The sequence below is a fragment of the Equus caballus genome, chromosome 22, assembly GCF_041296265.1.
Source record: "Equus caballus isolate H_3958 breed thoroughbred chromosome 22, TB-T2T, whole genome shotgun sequence".
NCBI lineage: Eukaryota > Metazoa > Chordata > Mammalia > Perissodactyla > Equidae > Equus > Equus caballus.
The window spans coordinates 21,798,669-21,824,461 of record NC_091705.1 but is presented as its reverse complement, the minus strand read 5'-3'; the positions used below and the strand labels follow the sequence as shown (position 1 = coordinate 21,824,461).

At 40.9% G+C, this 25,793-nt stretch overlaps 1 protein-coding gene across 1 annotated transcript; it reads right to left on the bottom strand.

Annotated features, from left to right (window-relative positions):
• Positions 1-1,062: 1,062 nt before the first annotated feature.
• LOC111769970 (signal-regulatory protein beta-1-like) lies at positions 1,063-22,744 on the bottom strand. Its single transcript, XM_023626245.2, has 7 exons — positions 22,411-22,744; positions 21,610-21,774; positions 19,885-20,235; positions 7,024-7,338; positions 2,656-2,967; positions 1,969-2,080; positions 1,063-1,581 (listed from the first exon to the last, which is right to left on the bottom strand). Exons 2-7 carry the CDS (start codon positions 21,680-21,682, stop codon positions 1,512-1,514), a joined length of 1,233 nt encoding a protein of 410 aa, XP_023482013.2. The 5' UTR covers positions 21,683-21,774; positions 22,411-22,744; the 3' UTR covers positions 1,063-1,511.
• Positions 22,745-25,793: the final 3,049 nt, after the last annotated feature.

Genomic DNA, 25,793 nt, shown 5'->3' with positions numbered 1-25,793 from the left:
CACCTGAAAATTGGGGAAGAGTGTCCACCTTGTGGGATTGAAATGAGGATGAAATAAGATAAAGCATGTGAAGTTCCAGACCCATGGTGCACCTATTAACTGTGTTTTGCTCCTTATGTAGAATCGCCAATTGACATAATAGGAAGGGATCTTGGGGTTCTCTAGGTAATGTCCTTTCATTTATTTTTTTCCTTTGGATCTTAAGTACATAGAACTTTACCTATCATAAATCTTGCTGCATGAAACCCTCATCATTGATACGTGAATGACCCTCTTTTATTACTCTAATTACCTATCCATCCATCCATCCATCCATCAATCCATCCATCCTCCCTGCCTCTTTTTTCTCTCCCTTTCTTTCTCCATTTATCCCTTCCAATCTTCCATCCGTCTCCCTACCTACCTACTTACATACCTATTTATCAATCTTATATTGTTATTCTATCTTTTTTGTTTATAATGATATAAACATTCGTGAGGCCACCACCCAGCAATGAAGCTAGAATCCTGATATTAACTTCCATCTACCTAGATGTACCCACGCTTTTCATCCTTCTCGCTCTCCCACCTCAGGCAACTACTCTTTTAAATCTTGAGTTCATTGTTCTTTTATGAAAAAATATGGTTTTAGCATATTTATGTGTATTCCCAAAGGCCACTTGTTAGCTGTTTTTTAGGTTTATAAAAGAATATCATGCTGCATGAAACCCTTGGGACTTACTCACCGCTAATATTTTTTTGCTCAGATTTATCCATATTATTGTGTGTAGCTGTAGTTCATTCATTTTTATTGCTGTACAACATTCCATCCTGTGATTGTACTAAATCGTTTGCCCATCATCCTCTAGATGCACATTTGGATTTCTCTCAGGTTTTTCTAATTTTAAACCATGCTACCATGTAGGTACTTGTACGTATCTCCTGTGCACATGTGCAAGAGTTTCTTTTGGGTATAACCCAAGAGTGGAAATGCCAGGTTATGGGGTATGTGATTGTTCAACTTAAAATTTTCCAGACTGTTTTCTGAAGCAGCTGTGACACTTTACACACCCATCAGCAAGGTAAGAAAGAGCCGGGTGCTTTTTTATTTTTGCTGTTTGAATAGGGACAAAATGGCGTCTCAGCGTGGTTTGGCTTTGGCTTTTCCTGATTGCTGATGAGATTGGATTCCTCTTCACATGTTTATTGGCCACAAGTGATTCCTTTAACCAAGTTTGAATGATGGGGCTGTAAAGGTTTTGTGCCCACAGTGGGCTTTCCTTGAGGAGCTGGGCAGGGGCTTTCAGAATGGCAGGTGTGTGTCTCCCCCTGGGCAGGAGCCTGTCCTGCCTCTGCTGGTTTCTTGCTCAGAGTCTTGACTTCGTGCCCTGAATCTTGAGAGAAGCTTCTTTCTTGCAGGGGATGTGAGAGCCCACCTCTCACTACTGACCTTCCTGGTCCTGGCTGTCACCTACTCTGGGGGCTACAGGAGACAGGGAGGGGCTGTCAGTGATGGACAGGTCTCAGAAGGCTTACGAAGCAGAAGAAGCTGGGGTAGCAGATACTGGCATCATGGCAAGTGTCCCTCCTGGGTCAGTCCTCCTGAAAAAGATAGGAGGAGACTGGGGGTCCTATGTCACTGAGGAGGGCCTTGTAGTGCCCGTGACCCACAGAGGAAGCAGGGAGCTGGGGCGAGGGCTTGTTCCTCTCAGACCTCCGCTCAGAAACCACCTCAAGAGCACTCTCTCCACACTAGCTCCCTCCTTCTCTCCCTCCTTGAATGCTCCCCCTTTATCCTCAAACTGGAGCTGTGAAAGGCAGAGGGGAAGGTTGAAGATTTGGTGCTGCAACTCTCAGGAACTCTCTGGATTCAACATGCGTTCAGGTAGAGATGAAATTGGAGCATCCTGTGGCTTCACCTCACAGTGCCTCCTGCTGGCCTGAAGTTCTACCCCTGGGAGTCCAACTCCTATCTGGGGTCCCCCTTACTTGGAAAGGAGGCTCCTCCTGAGGACATAGATGATGGAAAGTGCAGTCAAGGGAAACAACTTCCAGCCAAGCAGGAGGAGGGTCCCAAAGAGGGGGCTGGATGCTCTGGCACCTGTGACACAAGATATGAGGATGAGCTTGCTTCCTGCTTCCATCACTCAACCCCCAGGCAGGCTCAGCCCCATTGCAGACTCAGGTATTAAGACTGCACCTTGGTCTTGGCAAGAGTCACCTCACCTTTCAGAACCTCATTTTCCTAACCTTTAAAAGGGGAATTATAATACGAACTTTGTCATGTTTTTGTATCAAATGGGAGCACCCGAGGAAAGTATCTAATAGATGCTCAGTAATTGAAACTGAATGGCTTTTGGGAGGATGGGTGAGACTTGGGGAAAGATATTTTGTATTATCTTAGTTATTCATGGCCATATCTGGTAAATGGTGTCATCAGGATGCAGCTGTGTGATGACAGCAGCGCTCACTGCTGTTTGGTACCTAAGGCATCACTCTCTGAAGAACTTGCTATAAATGCCATCCCATTTCCTAGATGAAGAAATTGAGTTTCAGAAAGGTGAAGTGACTTTCCCAAGGTCACACATGAGGAAGATGCAGAGCCAGCATTTGAACCCAGCCTGTCTGTCTCCAGGTCTGAGCCTTGAACTGCTTGGTTTTTCCAGCCTTACTCACCCAAACTTGCTTGAACTTCTCTAAATTCGCTCAGCTGCCCGCTGGCCTGGACCAGTGTCTGAGCCTCAAGTTCCACTTGGCAGGTGAACAGGTTTTTGTGCTCTGAGGCGTTGACCAGGATATAACTGTCTTGGCTGAATGTGCCATCTGGGTTCTTGGTGGGGGAGAAGGACTCACAGGTTCTGGAGCATCTGTTCCTCTGCAGCCAGGTGATTTGTATGCCATCGGGGTAAAACCTTTGCACGTGGCAGATGAGGATGACCGCCTGGAGACTTGGGACGTGGTATGTCGATACATTCACTGTGGGTACAACTGAAACAACAGCCCTTCCTTTGTTACTTTCTTCCTTCACACGAAAGATGCTCAAGGAGCATCTCACATTTCTAGGCATTAGACTTGGCTCTCAGGATACAGCAGCGAGCAAAACAGACACAGGCCCTGCTTCATGGAGCTCCCACTCTGTGGGGGAATAACGTGGAGGAAAAAAGCAGTCACACGACCCCATAGGGGTTCTGAGAGCCTACACAGGGGCATCTGACCTGGTCTTGAGGTGGGGCAGGTTAGGGGGAGTGTCTGGAAAAAGTGAACTTTGAGCAGAAATATGAAGGATGAAGAGGAATTAACTACATGTGGCAGATTGTATTTTCCAAAAATGGCCACAGCAAGCCCCGCAATGTCTTCCAGAATCTTGCCACTCCCTAGCAGAGGGGGAGTCTTCTTCTAGAAGGTGAGCAGGACTTTGTGACCACCTGATGAACAGAGTGTAGCAGAGGCGACACTCTGTGACTTCTGAGGCTGGGTCAGATATGTTGATGTAGCTTCCACCTTGGATTCTTGAGACACTCACCTTTGGAACCAGCCACCAAGCTACGAGGAAGCCCAACCTAGCCCACATGGAAAGATGATAAGGAGAGACCCATGTCAAGAAGAACTGATGTCCCAAACTGAAAGCCAGCACCGATGGCCAGACATGTTAGTGAAGGAGCCTTCAGATGATTCCAGCCTGTGAATCATCCAGCTTAGGTCCCAGAGTCATGGAGCAGAAGGAAGCCATCCCCGCTAGGCCATGTCCAAATTCCTGACCTACAAAATATGTGAATATAATAATTTGGGGGATTTGGGTTAAGTTTAGAATGTTGGAATAAGTTTGGGGATAATTTGTTATGCAGTCCTGGTAACTGGAGCATTAGGCAAAGGGGCTGGGGGAGCGTCAGTAGCCGGAGGGCACTGGGAGAGGTTGGCTGTGGGGAAGTGCATCTCAGGCAGAGGGAAGGGCCTGGGCAGAAGCTCTGAGGTGAAGCCTCGCATGTTCCAAGGGTAGAAAGATGACCAAAGTGAGTGAGGGGAAGCGTGAGCGAGATGAAGCCACACTCATAGCCAGTTTGAAGCCTGTCTGCACTTACTGGTGCTGCACGTACTGATGCGGGGACTTAAGGACATCCTAAGGAGACATACCTTGATAGTTTAATACAACTAATTTCCAGATGCCGAACTCTCATATGACTCTTTCCTGAAGTTGATCTGCTTGAGAATGAACACTGAGGTTGCTTCCTTCTCCTCCTCGCTATTTCTCATTTCTCCTTCTCCCATGTTACAAAAGAAAGGCCTTCCTGCACACATCCGAATCAGCTATGGTGCATTGCCCTTGGTGTAAAGACTTCGGGACTCGAAATAAAAGGACAGTTCAAAATATCACTGGCCGGAAAGCCAGCTTTAATCAAAGCATCATAATCTCCCCCATCTATCGCACTGCATTTCTGTTAACACTTTAATGGTTACTTTAATAATGATTTATCAAAATTTGTCAAATATTTGGGTTCTTTTGATCAATATTGTGATTCAATCCAAAAGAATTTTTTTTTAGCACTTAGAGCCTTATGGTCTTGAGAAAAAACTTTAAGAAATTCACCTTACATGTATATATTTTTTGTGCTAGTTCTCTGTGTTCTCATAGTCCTCTATGACTGGATGATGTTGTGGTCAGTAAAAGACTTTCAAATATAAAATATGCTACACTGGGACAAAGTTCTCCCTGGAATTAGCATGGGAATACAAATTTGGGAAGAAAATGGAATGACGTAAAATTTCTGATTTATAAAGAAGAGCTAGTTTATGTACGTTGAAGTGGATGATGGTGGAAGTCAAATCAGTATGATGTTATTTTTCCATTGAGTATTTTCAGAATGATGTAACATTTGTAATATCCCACGAGTTATGTGCTCTGCAGCTATTTAAGCATACGATGAACAATTTTAGATGTTAACTTTAAAATATACTATGAGCCACATGGTTCTTCACAATTATTTTAGGGTTAAATGAACAAAAATGGGTGAAGATCACTGTTGAACATTCCAGTAAGGATTTTGTTTCCTTTTTGTAAGAGCAGTGGTGAGATGTGGAAGGGTTTTAAACAAAGGAGGAACACGACCTGGCTTCCTTGATAAAATGCCCTTGGCTGGTGTGAGGTTGGGTGATGGACTGTGGATGGTCATGGTGGCTATGAGAGAGGGGGCTGTTGCATCCAGGTAAGAGTAATGATGGCTTGCCCTTGGGTATTAACCTGGGTAGTGGCAGTAGAGAGAAATGTATGAGCTGAGAAGAGATTTTGGAAGGAAATTTGATAGAACTTGGTGATGGACTGGGCGAAAACAGGTATCTGGCTTGGCTGACTGGGTTTATGGAGTCTCTTCATTTATATGGGAGGGAGGAGGAGCCAAGGGTTTGGAGAAAGTGGAAAGAGCAGCACAATGCCCATCTCTGGGCAGATCATGACTGAACCACCCCTCTTGGGGAAGGGGACCCTGTCCTTCTCTGGTATCTCTGCTTGGGGAGTTCTTACAGGAGGGAGGTCATAGATGGTCTTCTGAAGAGGTATGTTACTGGATTCAAATTAAAGCTCACTAATAAAGAGTCATGTACCTTGGACAAGGCCCTTCTCTTGTCTAGACCTTGATTTCCTCATCTTGATGAAGCAGGGGCAAACAGCTTCTTTGGGATGCTCGAGGTGGAGGCTAGAATTCCATTTCCAGGCTGCAGCTCTCACGTGGTGTCTTTAGGTTACACAAAGCCCAACTCCCACTTTGGGCTGGAGGAATTTGGTTAAGGAGGAGCTAAAGTCTTCTTTACAATCGTACCACATATTGTCTGCAATGAGGCGGGGGTGGGTTGTGTGGAGATTATGATGCTATTAATGGGTGCTCTTTGGTTGTCTCTGGCTGGAGCTGGAGAGAACGAGAGTTGGGGCTCTGGACCCCTGGGAGGAATCCACCATCTGCAGGAAGTAAGTGGGATTCTGCCATGCTGATGTCATTGGTGGGGGAGGAGGGATGCTGTGGCTAAGGAGAGTACAGATCCCTTAGCAAATTCCTTGTGAAGGCCTGGGCGGATGGACTTACACAGGAGTGAGGTTCGTTTCCTTTGCCTGTCATTCCATATTTCTGCAAAGTCTGATTCAACACAACAGTAAAGGGCTTTGGCTTTATGTGTCAGAGCAAGAAAGGTGAAGGCTTAGGTTTGTCTGCATTGTTCCCTCCCCTGATGCCAAGGTGGGTTTAAGAAGCTTGTTTCAAAGGCAGTGACTGACAGCAAAGCAGTCGTGGCATGGTGGTTTGGACAATTGTGTTGAGAGTCCGTGTGGAGAGTCCAAGTGGCAGAAATGTCCTTGCTGTGGCCTGGCAGCCCTGTATGGTCTGATCCCTACTCCTTTCTCTCCAGCCTCTTCCTTTCCACGCACCTTCTTCACACTAACCCACTCGAGCCTTATCCCTGCTCTTCAAACATGCCTCGCTCTCCACAAATCCCCATTCTCTGCCAGCAACGTTCTACGTTTTGCTTGGCTGACTCTTTCTCATCTTTCATATCTTGGCTCAAACATCACTTCTTCAATGAGGCAATTCCTGAGTTAACTAGATTTCTCCTGTTTTCATCTGTTCATTCAGTACTCTGTTCTTTCCTCTCATAGCAAATGTCAGAAGTCATAACCATATAGTTGTTTGCATCTTGGATGATGGAGTTTACATGACTGTGAACTCAGCAAGGCAGAACCACACATGTTCTGTTTATCATGGATTCCCCAACACCTAGAATAAAGCTGCCACACAACAGATGCTCAAGAAAGACTTGTTGAATGAATGATTGAGCTTCTACCTCTCAAATACACTAGAGGGAAGGGAGCTCTGAAAAAGAAGGACCCGATCAAGGCATTGTGTGAGCAGAGGATGGTCATATAAGATAGAGAACCTCATACCACCTCATGTAGGGCTTATTGAAGAGTGAAGAGTGAAAAGGGGGACGCAGGGGAAGTGCTTCAAGCAGGGACATGGGGTGGTCACCTAGGGTTGGCCTTCTGGGTGAGTGGGAGATCCTTACCTTGGAGGAATTTGGAGATGTTCACATGGCTACTGAGGGGGCTCTGCAATTCACTGTGAGCCACTTGACAGGTGACCTGGGAGTGGAGTGAGGAGAAGGCAAGAGTCACCAGGGTGGTGCTGACGACGGTGTAAGAGAAAGCGTCTCCAGGTGGGAAGATGTCAGTCTGAAGGGCTGGAAGCTCCACTCCATTTTCAAACCATTTCAGATATATGTTTTTGGGAAAGAAGCCAGTTGATTTGCAGGTTAGAGTCACTCCTTGTCCTGGGCTGGCCCTGTTGGAGGGGCCAGAGACCTCGGGAAGAGAGGGCTTAGCTTTGATCAAGGCAAGGAAGAGAGAGAGATAAATGAAGACGGTAAATTACTCTCTAGTACAATTCCTGCCCTTATGGTTCAGCCAGCTGGACTTACCCCAATCTCTCATCTCTTCTTTCTTTTCTTCATAATTTTTTAATGACTCTTCTTATCATAACAGCTTGCCAACTGGCCTCACTGACTTTGCTTCTCAACCTTCCCGCCCACACTCAGAAACCAGACCATGGTGATCGTGCTGAAATGCAGATCCAACCTTGTCATTGTCTTTACCCTCCTTCCCAAGATACATTGTATAAAAGTCATATAAGGTATATAATGAAAAACATTATACCCCTAGCTTCCTCTCCTTGCAAAAATGACAGATCAATCTCTTTTAAGTATTTTACCTGATTCTTTGGACATTTCTCTCCATGTTTCTAAATACCATGCTTGTACTGTTATTTCTCTATTTTTCAGTTTTATGTATTATAGGCAGACCTACTTCTAGGGAAGATGATGACTTAACTCTCTTACAAATCCCTCTACCTGCCATTCACACTTCCCCTCCTCACATCCTCCTATCATAGACACTTCAAAATCTTTTATTTTATCAGAGTTAAACATTTATATTATTATCACCAAAGGAGCATTGTTCACAACTGAGCCATGTAATACATTATGATTATATTTCCTTTGTTGCACAGCTTTTTGTTTTCTCAGGAGAGTTTCTAACGGTCTCATCATTTTTTTTTTTTTTGAGGTAAAACTGGTATATAACATTACATAAGTTTCACACATACAATATTATAATTTGATGATTGTATACTGTACAAAGTGATCACCACCATAAGTATAGTTACCATCCATCACCATACAATTGACCCCCTTCCCTTGTTTCATCCACCCTCCAACCTCCTTTCCTTCTGGTAACCACCAATCTGTTCTTTGTATCTATTAGTTTGTTTTATTTTGTTTGTTTGTTTTGTTTTTTAGATTCCACATATAAGTGAAATCATACAGTATTTGTTTTTCTCTATTTGACTTATTTTGCTTAGCCTAATGCCCTCAAGATTCATCCATGTTGTCACAAATGGCAAGATCTCATTCTTTTTTGTGACTGAGTAGTATTCTATTGTACATATATACCACATCTTTATCCATTCACCGGTCAATGGGCACTTGGGTTGTTTCCAAGTCTTGGTATTATAAATAATGCTGTAATGAACATACGGGTACATATATCTCTTCGAATTGGTGTTTTCATATTCTTTGTGTAAATACCCAGAAGTGGAATAGGTGGATTGTGTGGTAGTTCTATTTTTAAACTTTTGAGGAATCTCCATACTGTTTTCCACAGTGATTACACTAATTTACATTCTTACTAACAGTGTATGAGGGTTCTCTTTTCTCCACTTCCTCACCCATGCTTATTTTTTGTTTTTGATAATAGCTCTTCTGGTGAGCCTAAGGTGATATCTCATCATGGTTTTGATTTGCATTTCCTTGATTATTAGTGATGTTTATACATCTTTTCATGTGCCTTTTGGCCATCTATGTCTTCTTTGGAAAAAAAGTCTGTTCAGATACTTCTTCCCATTTTTAAATCATGTTGTTTGTTTTCTCATTGTTGAGTTGTATGAATTATTCATAAATTTTGAATATTAACCCCCATAAGATATATGATTTGGAAATATCTTCTCCCATTTAGTAAGTTGACTTTTCACTTTATCAATGATTTCCTTTACTTTGCAGAAGATTTTTAGCTTGAAGTAGTCCCATTTGTTTATTTTTGCTTTTATTTCCCTTGCCTTTGGAATCAGATGCAAAAAAATATTGCTAAAATATCGCTCTGTGATATCCAGGAACTTGCCACCTATGTTTTCTTCTAGGAATTTTATGGTTTCAGGACTTACATTCAAGTCTTTAATCCATTTTGAGTTAATTTTTGTGTATGGTGTAAGCTAGTGGTCTAGATTTATTCTTTTGCATGTTGCTGCCCAGTTTTTGCAGCACCACTTGTTGAAGAAACTGTCCTTTCCCCATTGTATATTCTTGGCTCCTTTCCAGTAATTAATTGTCCATGTATATGTATTTGAGAGTTTATTTCCAACCTCTTTTTCCAGTTCCACTGATCTGTCTTTCTGTTTTTATGCCAATGCTGTACTCTCTTGATTGCTATAGCTTTGTAGTTTAGTTGGAAATCAGGGAGTGGATGCCTCTAGCTTTGTTCTTTGTCCATATTCCTTTGGTTATGCGAGATTTTTTGTGGTTCCATACAAATCTTAGAATTGTATGTTCTAGTTCTGTGAAAAATGCATGGAATTATCATAGGGATTGCACTGAATCTGTAGATTGCTTTGACAATATGGACATTTTAACAATATTAATTCTTCAAATCCATAAACATGGAATATCTTTCCGTTTATTTGTGTCTTCTTCTGTTTTTTTCCATCAGCATCTTATAGTTTTCAGTGTACAAGTCTTTCACCTCCTTTGTTAAATTTATTCCTAGATATTTTATTCTTTTTGATGCAATTGTAAATGGAACTGTTTTCTTAATTTCTTTTTCCAATGGTTTATTAGTGTATAAAAAGGCCACAGATTTCTGAATTCATTTGTTAGTTCTAACAGTTTTTTTGGTTGGGTCTTTAAGATTTTCTATATATAGTACATGTCATCTACAAATAGTGACAATTTTACTTCTTCCTTTTTGATTTGGATGCATTTTATTTCTTTTTCTTGCTTAATTGCTGTGGCAGGACTTCCAGTACTATGTTGAATAAAGGTAGTGAGGGGGGCATCCTTGTCTTGTTCCTGATCTTAGAGGAAAAGCTTTCAGCTTTTAACTGTTGAGCGGGATGTTGGCTGCATGTTTGTCATATATGGCCTTTATTATGTTGAGATATGTTCCCTCTATACCCACACTGTTGACAGTTTTTATTATGAATGGATGTTGTTTTTTTCAAATGCTTTTTCTGCATCTATCGTGATGATCATGATTTTTATCCTTCATTTTGTTAATGTGGTCTATCATGTTGAATGATTTGTGGATGTTGAACCATGCTTGCCCCCTGGAATAAATCCCACTTGATTGTATTATATGATATATTTAATGTATTGTTGAATTCTATTTGCTAATATTTTGTTGAGGATTTTTGTGTCTATGTCCATCAGCAATATTGGGCCATAATTGTATTTTTTATGGTATCCTTATCTTATTTTGGTGTCAGGGTAATTCTGGCTTCCTGAAATGAGTTTTGAAGTGTTTTCTCTTCTTCAATTTTTGGAAGAGTTTGAGAAGGATAGGTATTACACCTTCTTTGAATGTTTAGTAGAATTCACCAGTGAAGTCGTCCGGTCCTGGTCTTTTGTTTGTTGGGAAGTTTTTGTTTGTTACTAATTCAATCACCTTACTAGCAATCAGTATATTCAGATTTTCTATTTCTTCATGATTCAGTCTTGGAAGATAGTATATTTCTAGAAATTTATCCATTTATTCTAGATTGTCCAACTTTTGGCATATAATTGTTCATAATAGTGTCTTATGATATTTTGTATTTCCTTGGTATCAGGTGGAACTTCTCTTTCATTTCTGATTTTATTTATTTGAGCCCTTTTTCTTTTTTTCTTGGTGAGCCTAGACAGAGATTTGTCAATTTAGCTTATCTTTTCAAAGAACCAGCTCTTAGTTTCATTGATCTTTTCTATTTTTTTTTTTTAGTCTCTATTTCATTTATTTCTATGCTGGTCTTTATTATTTCCTTCCTGCTACTACTTTTGGCTTTTGTTTTTCTTTTTCTAATTCTTTTAGGTGTGTGGTTTCATTCTTTTCATTTGCTTAGTTTTCTAGAAATCTATGATAAATTCACCACCAAACTTTCTGCCAGATATGTATAACTCCTCCCAGTACGTATGAAACTGCTAAGTATTGTAGTGGACTTCAGTTTAGGGAAACTGTATACCTTGGAGTGTGGAAAGACTTCTCAGGAGGGTACACAGGCTTGGAATGAAATAAAAAACCTTGTATAATGGTAATTTTTAAACATATAAAAATAGAAAGTACTCATCGTGGGACTTTAACAGTCATCAACAAATGGGCAATCTTGTTTCATCTATACTTCTATCATCACTGGGTTATTCTAAAGCAAATACCAGACACTATATCAGTTCATTCACAACTACCTCCACATGTATACCTAAGAGTTAAGAATTTCTAAAAACATGATCAAAATGACATTATCACACAAAAATTTAATAATAATTAATAATAATTTCTAATTGCTTATTATTATATGTATTGCCTGTAGTTGGAAATGGAGGATCTAGTTGATTAGAACAGGTTCATAATTTTTGCAAGACTACTTCATAGAAGGTGCTCACAACTTTTTATTGCATTACATTGAGACATGTAATATCTGGCAGTCTCCCTTTTTATGGTGTTCAGATTGATTAATGGCTTTGGGTGCTGTCAGCTTGATCCACTTGTTATAAAGTTCCCCATTCAGCCTTTAGCCCAATGTCTTTAACAACTATAGATAATTATTGTCTAGATCTATCATTTCATTGGGAGTTTCACACTGATGATTGTCTAATGCTACCATTCCTTCTGTCTTCATTAACTGAAATTATTCTTTCCCTCATCAACTATTTTTGGTTACCCTGACATATGGTTCATTGGGGAAAGGCAGAAAAATGCCTTTGCTTACCATCTTTTGGATTTCAGAACAATGAGTTGGTGACTTAGCACCTCCAAAGGTGACCAATGAAATTTCTTCTATTTTCATAATATTATGAAATCATGGATTTTAACACATATAGTGAATGTCAATCTATTGTAGTCTTTATTCTTTTTAATGCTCAAATCGATCCATCTTGGTGGGATTCTCCTTTATGTTATTTGCTGAGTCTTTTTGATATGACTTTGGTAGACATTGGTAGCTTCCTTGATTTCTGGTACAACAGAATATTCCAGGCTCATTTTGCACATTTCCTCTTCAAGATCTGAAATCAGTCATTTCCCAAAGGAGCCCTGGTTCCTTTTAGACACCTGCTATTTAGAAACCATAATTGGTGTCCTAGCAGTGCTCATTAGTATTGGGTTGTCTTTGTTTCCAAGTCTTTTTGGTGAACAGAGTATAAAGTAAGTATTTTTTAGTAGAAAAACAATTAAATGGGTTAATACCAATAGTTCTAATTCAAATTTAATGCAGCTGTTTAACCTAACTTCTTTGACTCTATTCTGTATCTGTCCCTCATACCGAGTTCCCAATTCCCAATTCCAGTTCCCAAGGACATCAACACAACTTATTTGCTTTGTCCTACAATATATATATAATATTCATGAACACCAACAGCAATATTATTTCCAAGCAATATAAATATTGAAGAGAGTTTGAGAGTTCTTTTCGTCCTTAGGTTTGTTTCACTGGAGATATAGATGCACATTATTATGTGTAGCATACAATCTCCAAGGCCCACTCAAATTCCTTGAGTTTTACAATTCCAGTGCACTCAAGTCTACTTGAAAATGCCACTATTTGCATGTTTTTACCTGAAAACCTTTTTAGAAGTTTGCTTTTATGGAAGATTGCCTGTGCACATGGCACACTAGAAGTACTGGGCATCTAAGACCCTCTGGGAGCAGCTCTCAATCAGTGAGTGAGCGGGAGTTGGTATATAATTATCCCAAACTCCTTTCATCTTGAAATGGACAAATCAGAGACTGATGTTCTGTATCTGTATCATTCCCAGCATTTCCCAAATGCATTACGCTCCAGTTGCTCACAGTGGTAGTGGGCTTGAGGACACCTTTTATTGACTGTCTGACTTCACCACTTTCGTATTGGTGGTCTTTCACTCAAATACTTGTCTTGGGGTCTGCTTTTTGGTGAATCCAAGGTAAAATTCTATGTTTTAAAGTCCCTTGAAATGATTTGTCTTTGTCTGGTGAAGCCGTCAATTTATAGATAGCTAAATGAGTTTCATTGTTGATTTAATAATTTAGATATTTAGAGATACTTTTTTCATTTTGAATTTTGTTTATTAATTATTTAAAATGTTCACGTGTTTACTAAGTCAAAACCTAAATCAAGGTACAGTCAGAAAAGTCTATGTTTCATTCCTATCCCTTGTAATCTCTTCCTACCTTCCCCTGTAGGTAAATTTTTTAAATTAGATTTTGGTTTATTCCTCTTTTTAAAAAAGTGTGAACTGACATGCATATGCTTGTTCTTCCTACTCTTCTTAGAATAAAAAGTAGTGTACACAACACACCATTCTACACATTGCTTTCTTGTTTGATGGTATCCATGGGTTCCTCTAAAGCCGTGTGCTAAGTTCTTCCTTTAAAACTTCCTTTTAAAGTTGCAAAGCACCCCATTGTGTGGCTGTACCATAATTTATTTAGCAGCTCATCTTTTGTTCTTACAAACAGTGTTGTAATGAAAAGTCTAAGCATAAGTCATTCTGCATTTATGTTAGTACATCTTTGGGACAAATTTCTAGAAGTGGGATTGTTGGGTCATGGGTAATGTGTCAATTTAATATGTAGTACGGGTAATGTGTAGTTTTGTAATATGTATACGTAATATGCAACTTTGCTAGATGTTGCTAAATTCACCACCTTATGAGTTATATGATTTTGCATTTCTACCCACAAAATAGGAAGTATCTGTTTCCCCATAGCTCCCTCAAAAGAGTATGCTGTTAAACTTTTGGATTTTTGCCCAAGCAGATAGGTGAGAAATGGTGTCCCAGTGTTGTTTTCATTTGTATTTCTTTTATACAAAGGTGGCTGAACACATTTTTATATGTTTGAGACATTCATATTTCATTTTCTATGAGTTGTATTTTTCTATTTATTGCCCATAATTCTATAAAGTTATCTTTTTCTTTTAAAAATTTAGAAGCTCTCTCTATGTTAGGAGTGATTTTTTTTCTATATTATATTTTGCAAAATATTATACACACATCCATACGCAAGTTTCTTTTTGACAATATGGTCAAGTTATCTTTTTTTTTCCCCTTTTTGTTTCCATATTTTGAATTATAGTTGGGGATGTTTTACCCACTTGCAGATTATAAAAAAAGTCACACACAGTTTCTTCTAATACTTGCACAGTTTCACTTTTTATCTTTAAATCTCTGATCCATGTGGAATTTATTTTTATGTACAGGGGGAGGAACTGTATACAGTTCTGGATTTTTTATTCTGTTCATTGGTCTGCCTCCTAATGTTCCAGTTGATCTGGCACCATTGTTGAAGAGACTCTCCTTTCTTCACTAAATTATCTTTACACATTTTTCTAAATAGGTAGACCACTGTATGCGTTTTTTTCTGGAATCTCTATTCTGTTCCACTGTTCTACTTGTCTGCATTGATGCCAATAATACACTGTATGGTTATTGTAGCTTTATAATGATTCTATGTTCATGAGGGATATTGGTCCACAGTTTTCTTCATTTGCTTTTAGTGTCACGGTTATGGTGGCCTTAAAGATTAATTGGGGAGCTTAACTTCCTCTTCAATTTTATGGAAGTATTTGTGTAGAATTGTTAGTATGTCTTCCTTAAATGTTTGGTAGAATTCCTCAGTGAAGTCATCTGGGCCTGGACTATTGTTTGTGGGAGGATTTTTAAACTACAAATTCTGTTTCTTTAATAAATATAGAGATAATCAGCCTATTTATTTCTTCTTGAATAAGCTTTGGTATTTGTGTCTTTCAAAGAGTTTGCCCATTTCATCTACGTTCTTTTTTTTTTTTTTTTTTTGAGGAAGATTAGCCCTGAGCTAACATCTGCTGCCAATCCTCCTCTTTTTGCTGAGGAAGACTGTCCTTGAGCTAACATCCATGCCCACCTTCCTCTACTTTATACGTGGGATGCCTGCCACAGCATGGCTTGACAAGAGGTGCCATGTCCGCACCTGGGATCCAAACTGGCAAACCACGGAACGTGCGAACTTAACCGCAGCACTGCCGGGCCAGCCCCTCATCTAAGTTCTTGACTTTATTGGTGTACAGTTTTTCATGAAGTTCCATGATAATCTTTTTAATATCTGTGGCATCTGCAGTGATGTCACCTTCCTTCTGATACTGGTAGCTTGTGTCCTCTCTCTCTTTTTTCCCTAATTGACTGTGTGGCTAGGAGTTTATGAATTTTATTGATTTTCTCAAAGAAATAGCTTTTGATTTCACTGATTTTTCCCTGTAGTTTTTCATTTCTTATTTCTGATTTCTGTTTTGTTATTTATTATTTCCTTTCTTCTACTTACTTGGGGTTTCACTCACTCTTCTTTCTCTAAATTTTAAGATGACTGAGTTGAAACTTTTCTTCTATCCTAATGTCAGCATTTAGTGCCATAAATTCCCACTAAGTACTGCATCCCACAAATTTTGTATGCTGTGCTTTTGTGTTCATTCAGTTTAAAATACTCACTAATTTTCCTTTTATTTCTTCTTTTATAACACATTATTCACATCTGTATGATTTCATTTCCAAGTGTTCTGGGATTTTCCAGAAATCTTTTTGTTATTGTTAGTCTAATTCCAGTGGTCAGAGAACACATTTGTGTAACTTAACTCAAACTTACAGAGACTTAATTTGTGTCCCACATTACAATGCATCTTGGTAAATGGTCCCTTTGCACTTGGAAAGTGTGTATATTCTGTTGTTTTGGGGTGGAGTGTGCTATAAATATCAGTTAGCTCAAATATGTGGATAGTGCTGGTCAAGTCTTCTAGACCCTTTTTTACTTTCTCCCTAGTTAGTTTGCCAATTATTGAAAGAGGAGGGTTGAAATCTCAGACCACAATGTTGGATGTGTCTATCCTTGCATTTGTATAAGTTTCTCTGTCACATGTTTTGAAGCTCTTTTATCAAGTGCATAAATATTTAAGATTGCTATATTTTCTTTTTTTTTTAGCGCCTTAAAGATGTTTCTCCACTGTCTTCTGCCTTGCATCATTTTCAATGAGAAATCTGCTGTCATAGTTATCTTAGTTCCTGTGTAGCTAATATTTCCTCTTTCCTCTGGCTGCTGTTATGATCTTTTCTTTATTATTGATTTTATGCAATTTGATTGTGATGTACCTTGGTGTAGTTTTCTGCTTGTTTCTTGTGCTGGGGGTTCATTCAGCTTTTTGGATCCATGGGTTCATAGTTTGCATCATACCTGGAAACATACAACTGTTATTTCTTCAAATATTTCTTTCTGTTCCCTCCTTCCTTTGGAATCTTTAATACATATTTATTAGGCTACTTGCAGTTTCCCTGCTGCTGACGATGCTCTGTTTATCTTTTCTCAGTCTTTTATCTCTCTGTGTGTCATTTTGGATAGTTTCTGTTGCTGTGTCTTTAAGTTTACTAGTTTCTTTTCTTCAATTTCTTATCTGCCGTTGGTCCCATCCAGTCTGTTTTTCATCCTAAACATTGCAGTTTCACCTCTAAAAGTTCAATATGGATGTTTAAAAAATATTTTCTATGCCTCTACTTCACATATTCTATCTTTCCTGTAGCCTCTTGAACATACAGGGTGTACTTATAATAGCTTAAATGCCCTTGCACTTTAACTCTGTCATCTGTCTTTTCTAGTTGGGTTTCAAATGATTGATTTTTCTCATTATAAATTTTATTTTTCTGCTTCTTGCATGCTTGGTCATTTTTTATTGCATTCCAGATGTTGTGAGTTTCATTTTGCTGAGTATTGGATATTTTGTTTTTCTATAAATATGCTTGAGCTCGTTTTGGGACATGGCTAAATTACCTGGAAACGGTTTGGTGTCTTCACGTGTTGTATTTAAGCTTTGTGAGGCAGGACCACAGTATCATTTGGTCTAGGGCTAATTCTTTTACGTCTTTTGATGCAGAAGCCTCTGCGTACTCTACCAGATGCCCCATGAATTATGAAGCTTTTCATTCAGGTTGTTTGGAGCAGGCTGTATTCTTGGCCTTCGGTACTCTCCAGGGATTTTTCCTCTGAGGCCATGTACCTACTCTCATGTATATGTATGTCCTCATGTACGTACACTCTTCAGTACTCAGCTGAATACTCAACCTCTCTGGAGTTCTCTCTCATGAAGCTCTGTCGTGTTTGGTACCCTACATGGAAAATTCTGGCCACCTTCCTCTCTTTGGACAACCAGCTCCTTCTTATCAACTCAGGGAGATCTCCAGGCTCTGCCTCAGTTCTCTCTTCCTGCATGGAGGCCTGGAATCTTTCTCAGAGAGTAAACTAGAGGCAATCTTGGGTCTCACCTCACTTGTTTCTCATCTCTCAGAAATCACTGTCATTTGTCGCCTGATATCGAATGTCTTGTCAAACATTGTTTCATATAGTTTGCCTAGATTTTTAGTGGGGATTAAATCCAATCCTTATCACTGTTTTGGTAGAAATTGGGCTATGCATTTAATTTAATTTAAATTTTCTATTGTATATGTGGTCATCCTTTCCATTATATCTTCTGGGTTTTTTTGGTATATATGAAGGTTATTGATTTCTGTTTGCTGGTTTTATAACATGCTACATTACTAAATTATCTTATTGTTTGTAAAGCTTAATGTTAATTCTGTTGTTTTCCAGATACCATATGATCTACAAAGAGAAATAGTTTTCCCATTTCCTTTATAATTCTTATACTTTGTATCTCTTTCTCCTTTCTAATAGCATTGGCTAATACTTCAATGCAATGTTAAATAGTGTTAGAAATGGTGAGCATGAGTTTGAAGACTATTTAGTATTCTAGCAATTCTATCTTTTTGAGATGCCCCTCTGAAAGTGCTCAGTCCTCCTATTTTGGAATGGCCCAGTGACCATTCCTATGCCTCTTGCATGGCTGTTATCTTGGAGTCTCCAATTCCCTATTCCTGGTTCCCAGGCTTACTTTTTCTTTCTTCAACCCCTACTTTGGTAAAGTAAAAAGTGTGCATGGGGGCCAGCCCAGTGGCACAGCAGTTAAGAGTGCACATTCTACTTCGGTGGCCTGGGTTTTGCCAGTTCAGATCCTGGGTATGGACTTGGCACCACTTAGCAAGCCATGCTGTGGTAGGCATCCCACATATAAAGTAGAGGAAGATGGGCATGGATGTTGGCTCAGGGCCAGTCTTCCTCAGCAAAAAGAGGAGGATTGGCAGCAGATGTTAGCTCAGGGCTAATCTTCCTTAAAAAAAAAAAACGTGTTCATGAAAGGTAGTCTTGGAGATCTTGAAAACTTGGCACACTGTCTGGGTATAGAATTTTAGGTTGGGAATAATTTTCCTTAAGAATTTGAAGGCACTACTCCTTGTCTTCTAGTATCCAACATTGCCCTTAATCATCTCATGCTGATCACATTCAAATGGTTCACATACAACTTGCTTTTTATGTCCAGTTCTTGAAAATCGTATGACTTCTCTTTGTCTCCAAATACTGCCTATCATTCTCTTTGTTTCTCTATTGCCCTGACATGCTAAAATTTTAAAGATTCAAAATTTCTGCTGATGTATGTTTCTATGGCTCCGTTAGAGTAAGTGATCATGCTCAATTTTTACAGGAAAAACATTACAATCATTACTTCATCAATACAAACAGACCTGAGCTAACTGCTCAGCTTCCCAGGCTCCCCTTTGTGAATGCTCTTTAGAGACTTGCAGGCTATGTCTTCAGCTATTATTCTATCAGCCAGAACGACATCCAAGAATACACAGGACTAGTAGAAATAAGGACAAAATTTAGGAAATATAAGGATTACATATTTCACATCAAAAATGTGATTTTTAGGGGTGGATCCCATGGCATACTGGTTGAGTTTGGCACACTCCACTTTGGCAGCCCGGGTTTGCAGTTTTGGATCCCAGGCTCAGACCTACACCTCTCATTAGCCATGCTGTGGCTGTGACCCTCGTACAAAGTAGAGGATGACTGACACAGATGTTAGCTCAGGGCTAACTTTCCTCAAGCAGAAAAAAAAAAAAGAGGAAGACTGGCAACAGTGGTTAGCTCAGGGCAAATGTCCCTCAGCCAAAAAAAAAGTGTTTTCAATGATTTTCTGCCTCAATAATTCTATCATTCTTTTTCCTGTGAATCTATGGTTCCATGCTTTTTGGATTGTATTTTAAAGTCTGATTAGTTTTAATATCCTGAATACTGATAATATTCACAAATATAATGATTATTGTGTTGCAGGCACTCTTCTAAATGTTTTACATTTTTAATCCTCCTAATAAATTCATGATGCAAGTACTAGTGTTATCGCTATCTTATAGAAGAGGAAACTGAAGCAAAAGAATTTAAGAAACTCACTAATGTCATACAGCTTGTAAATGGCAGAGTTAGAAGTTGAACTCACGCACTTTGGCCCTGGAGTCTGCTCTCCAGCTCATTTTATGGCCTTTGACATTTGTAAAGTTCTAACAGGTTAGGATTCTGTTGATGTATGGCCCTGGGATTACATTTCTGTCTGCTCCTTCACCATGACTTCTCACTTCCCCACCTTCTATCCTCAGTCTTGACCCAGGAGCTAACAAGGTGGGAGCCTTGACTTGTGATTTGTCTTAGAGCAGTGGGCTGTATTTTCAGGGATCTGGACTTACCACGCACAAACAACCTGGTGCCTGGTCCAGACTTAACCTCTGCATCAGGGCTCCCTTTCCGGAACTTCACGCAGTAGTAGATACCAGCGTCTGCTAGGGTGATGCTACTGATGTGGATGGAAAAGTCCATGTTGTTTCTCTCTGTGTTGTCTGAAACATTTGTGACTCGGGGGAAGTGGCCTCCTTTGAAACTGTAGATTAACTCCCGGCCTGGCCCTGTCCCCCTGAACCACTGGATGGGCCCCACGGGGTACAGGGAGGTCAGTGTGCAGCACAGAGTGGCCGTCTCTCCAGCTGCCACCAATACTGACTTCTCAGGCTGAATCACCTGCAGCTCCTCACCTGCTGCTCCTGGAAGGAAATACAGGTCAGCTCCAAGTCCCCTGCCTGGCCCAGGGGACTTCTCTTACAGTTTTGTTGTCAGACTGAAACTGAAAACCTTTGAAAAACATCTAGGACTGTGCCTGAATGACCTTCTTCCCTCTCAGTCCAATGGGAGGTTCCTGGCCTGGGCACCAGGCTGACATGGGCTCGGGCCCGGCTCCAGCGCTGAGAAGCCTGGTGATTCTGGGAAGGCCGCTCCCCTCCTCTGCTTTCAGTTTCCTCTTCTGTCAAGCGTGGGGGGTCATTGCCTTTTCCCATGACTGCTGTGAGTTAAATGAGGACACGGGCTTGGTACGGGCACAGAGTGGGTGCTGCAATGGCCAGAATTAGTGAGACCATTTTTATATGCTTGTATTTGCATTTACTAAACCCTGGAAGGATATAATAGCCAGACTCTCCACAGAAGCTTCTGTGTAACACAAATCACTCTAAACACTTACATATATTAACAACTTGATTAAATTTCACCACAACCCTATTCGAAGGCGTTATTATTTATCCCCATTTTACAGACAAGAAAACGGAGTCACAGAGAAGTTTAGTAACTTGTCCCAAGTGAAACAGGTCACAAGTGATGGAACTTGGATGTCAACCCTGGCAGGTTTGTTTCTAGAAATATCTGTGGTTTTATCCACTTTACTAGATGTCCTCTCAACTGAAATGTTAATACCACTGGGAGGAGGAGGGTGCCTCGCCTCTCTGTCCAGGTCTGCGGTCAGTTCTGGGGAGAAGGGAGAGGACAGGCAGGAGAAACTGCCACATCAAGAACATAATCCTAGGATTCTGAGATTCTGGATACTTAATAGTCTAAACAGAACCAGTTAAATTTTTTTCACTAGTTCCTTATTGCGTGTGTAGGACTTGTGACTTATCTATCTATCCATCTCCATCTTTACTAAGGCAGCCCTGCCTCCCAGGTCTGTGTCTTGAGCAGGACAGAGGAGTCAGATGCTGCACCTCCACCTCCTCCCTCAGGATGGCCCCAGTCCTGCAGATCAGGCCCCAGGGGGTCGTGGAGCCTTCACAAGGTGTCAGGGGTGTGGGAGGTGAGGAGGGCTGGGAATCCCCTGTCACTAAGAAATGCCTGGGTGGAAGAAATCCTGTCTGGACCTGGATGGGAGAGGACAGGACCCTCCAAATAATACGAATTCTGGGGGGATTTCTTTGGGAGATCCTATTATAAAAGAAACCATTCAGAGAAATGTCTTAAAGAGGAAGAGGCAACAAAGAAAGAGGCCCTGGAACAGAGATCCATCCATCTAGTGCCTATGGGGAAATGGTACCACTGCCAAACTCAGGTGAGCATCCCTGCACAGTGGTGCCCGAGGGCGTGGTGCTTACCTGTGAGTCCCAGCAGCAGAGGCAGCAGCAGGGATGGCAGAGGCAGGCGGGGCGGGGAGGCAGGGACTGGCATTGTGGTGGCCACTGGAGCTTGCTCTGTCTGAATGCTGTTCTGGAGAGACCCAGGACTCTGTGCTCTGCGATGAGAGGGGAAGCCTTTTCTCCCTGATATAAGAGGAAGTGACTATTATGGGAGGAAAGGGCTGTGGGATTTTGACAGTTCCTGCTTCTAGATTGTGAAACAGGAATCAGACACAAGCTAAGAAGTTACTGTTATAAGGGTCCAAAGATGCTTGGAGAGGCCCTGGCGGACCCCCTTACTGCCTAGGGTCTTTCCGTTGGGCCCCCCACTCCATCTCAGAGGTGCTGGGGGCCCTTCCTCATCCAAGATTCCCAGGGATGCAGTTTTGCTGCAGTGGAGGATGCGCTCAGTCTTCTGCAACGTTTCAACAACTGGGCTCTGATGAACTGCGCAGATGTGCAGGAGGAGAGCTCCTGGGAGTGGGGCCTCACGGGAACGGGGCCCTGCCTTCCCCACTCCAGAAATGTCAGTGTTAGAATGAGCTGTGTCTGATGAGCACTCCTGAGTTTGAGAGCACCCCTGTGGGGGAAGTGGCTTAGGGTGAGCAAGGAGCTTTGGAGGGGGAGGATGGCTTCAGTTTTAGAGAATTGAGGAGGCTTGTGTGTGTGTGTGTGTGTGTGTGTGTGTGTGTGTGTGTGTGTGCATGTGTGGGCTTGGCATGTTCATCTTGCAGGGAAAACAGCACACCCAGAATCGCAGCCAGAAGGAGGGGGTGGTACCTCGTCTGTGTGCCCTGGTCTGGGTCCTGGTCAGGGCAGAGAAGAGTGGATGAGCAGGAGAAACTCCCACATCAGGAATGCACCTCCTCTTTTCTTCTGAGCAGCGGCTGCCAGCACACAAGATTGCGTCCAGAGCTTCTCAGTCGTGAGCCCTTTCTTTCTGTGGACCCCATGCCAGACACTGCCTTCTGTGGCTCAGCTTCCCAGCTGCTCCTGACCCTTGCCTCCTTCCCAGCTGCTGACTGTAAGTTGGTGACGAGAAAGGGCAGAACCAAAGAGGCAGTGAGAGACAGGATTAGGTTGTTCTGTCACATAATGAGTTCCCACTTCCTTTGAGATTCTACATTAGGCCCCTGATGGGGAACTGGCTGGTGCTCCCTTCAGCATCCGTCATCCCAACCCACTCTCTCTTTTCAATGGCAATGGTTTGTATTTTCCAGAGCTGACTGCAGCAATGTCCCCTCATGCTCTTTGACACTCCTCCTATGGAGAAGTGGGTAAATGTTCCCTCTTTCCTGAGCATAGGTGGGCTTGTGAATACAACACAGGTGATGTGATGTGACTTCTGGCTGGAACATAAAAATTCCCTGTATTCTACTTTGCTCTCTTGGGATGCTCGTTTTTGGAATCTTGTCATCACGCTATGAGGAAGCCTAAACTAGCACACAGAGTCTGCATGGCAAGGACACATGGAAGAGTTCTAGCTGAAAGCCCAGCTAAGGAGCCAGCTAATACCATCGTTAGACATATAAATGAAGAAGCTTCTAGATGATTTCAGTCCCCCAAAATTGTCACCCCTACCCGAGTCTTCCCAGCTGAGACCCCAGACAACAAATAGCAGAGATAAGCCATTCTTGTGACCTGTCTGAATTGCTGACCCACAGCATCACTGATCATAATGAAATGATTGTTTATTGTCCCTAAGTTTTGGGATGTTTTGTTATGCAGCAGTAGTAACTAGAACACCACCCTTGGCAACCTTGTTTCCCATCCCCACTCACTAGAGTCTCTATCCTTAACTGGTCTTGGTTCTCCTCGCTGGCAGGGACCATTGAGCATGGCATCAGGAGATAGGCTTTGGGACCCAGAGGACCTTGGTTGGAAGCCTGGACCCACCTGATACGTGCATGACAGTGGGCAAGTCACCTGCATGCCTAATCCTACTGTCTACTTAGCATCTACAAACTCTTCTCATCACTCACCTCTCCCATCAGGCTCTTGGTGCTGTGTCCCCATTTCAGTGTCTGACACCCCCATCCATCCAGGTAGTCAAGCCAGAAAACCTTGATGTTGCTTTTGATAACTCCATTCACTCCCCCACATCCTTTCAACTAAGTGCATCTTAATCCTCCTATGTTTCTTTCTCCACTGTTGTCTTTGGCTTGAATAATCCATCAGTTGGTGTCACCTTACTCTCTCCTTATTTCAGTCTCTCCTCATGCTATGGCCAGGGTGTATTTTGAAAAGAGAGATCTGATTATATCACTCCCGTTAAGTGGCTCTTCACTGCTTTTAAGTTAAAAGATTCTTCTCATGTGCCTGACTGATCTGGCCCAAATGCTTTGCCAGCCTCAGCTAGGTAGCCCTTTCACTCGCATTTGGGCTCAGCTACAGCGGCTACAGTTACTGAGAGAGCTATTGTGGTAGGCAGCCTTTAAGATGGTCCCCAATGACCCCCACCTCCTGGTTACCACACCCTTGTATAATCACCTGCCTGAATCTTATGACTCATTTCTAATGAATAGAAGAGCAGAAATTATGGAATGTCACTTCTGAGGTTAGGTTATAAAGAGATAACCTTTGTCTTCTTGTCCTGCTATCTTCCTCACCCTCTCTCTCCTGCTCCTTGAGAAAATCCAGCTGCCATGTTGTGAGCTGCCCTAAGGTCACATGGAAGGTAAATGATGTCTTCAGCCAGTATCCAGCAAGGACCTGAGGCCTGACAACAGCCATGGGAGTGAGCTGGGAAGCGAATTCTTTTCTAGTTGAGCTGGATGACAACTAGATGACTAGTTCCCGGCTGACACCTTGACTGCAGCCTTGTGAGAGACCCTAAGCCAAAGCCACCCCACTGAGTGGTGCCTAGATTTCTGACCCACAGATACTGTGAGATAATAACTGTTCGTTGCTTTAAACCACTAAGTTTTGGGGTTATTTGTTATGCAGCATAGATACTAAGACAGATTTGTCAATATCCTGCTACTATGATTGTGAATTTCTTTATTCTTTCATTCCTGTCATTTTGCCTATTTTGAGGCTATCTTATTACATGGATGTGCATGCAGGCTGGTTACAACTTCCTGGTGAGTTGAACCTTTTATCATTATGAAATGTCACATTTTATAGTAATTTTTTCTCTAAAGTCCATGTTGCCTGGTGTGAATATAACAACATGAGTTTTCTTTTGGTTTGTGGGACATACTTTTCTCCGTTATTTTCCGGTCAGTTTTCCTGTGTTGCTATATTATCACGTTTCTTGCAAGTAGTTGGATTGTGCATGGCTGGATTGTGTTTTCATTTTATCTAGTCTGACAATCTTCATCATTTAATTACAGCATTCTTCCCACTTACATTTAATATAAATACAAAGATGCTTAGGCTTAAATCTGCTATATTTGCATTTGGTTTCTATTTCTACAGACTATTCTTTGTCCCTCTTTTTCTCCTTTCTTGCTTTCTGATTATTTTTAAATTACTTCATTTCTTTCTCTCTCTATTGGCTTATAGTTATACACTTATTTAGTGATTACATAGTGATCTCAAAATGCACTTTAACTTATTAAAGAATAGTTTAAATTAGCATCTATCTCTTTCCAGATAGGACAAGGAGCTAAGGATACTTTGGCTCCGTTTATCTCCCTCAATTATGTACTATTATTGTGTGTACTTTCATTCTGTACATATTTTAATCCTCACAAATGATCTTATATTATAATATTATCAAAGTCATTTCTATAGTAATTATTTATACTTACCCAATATTTACTCTTTTAGTTGTTCTTCATTCCTTTTCACATTTCTGTATTTCTGCTTTGGATTATTTTTCTTTTGTCTGAAGAACTTTCTTGAGTATTTCTTTTATTGAAGGTCATCAAACCCAAATTATCTGTTTTTTTTCCTGAATAAAAACACTGTAGTTTCATCTTTACTTTTGAAAGCTATTTGTGTTGTTTATAGAATCATAGAGGCATAATTGTCTCCTTTCTGCACTAGAAAAATAGCATTGCATTGTTTTCTGGCTTCCATTTCTCTGTTGAACAGTCAACCATATGGGTTGTTGTTATTTTTTAAGTAATATCTTTACCTTTTAACAGTTTTTAAGAATTTTCTGTTTGTCTTTCGTTTCCAGAGTTTTGTTCAGTTTTGGAAAATTTGCCAATTAT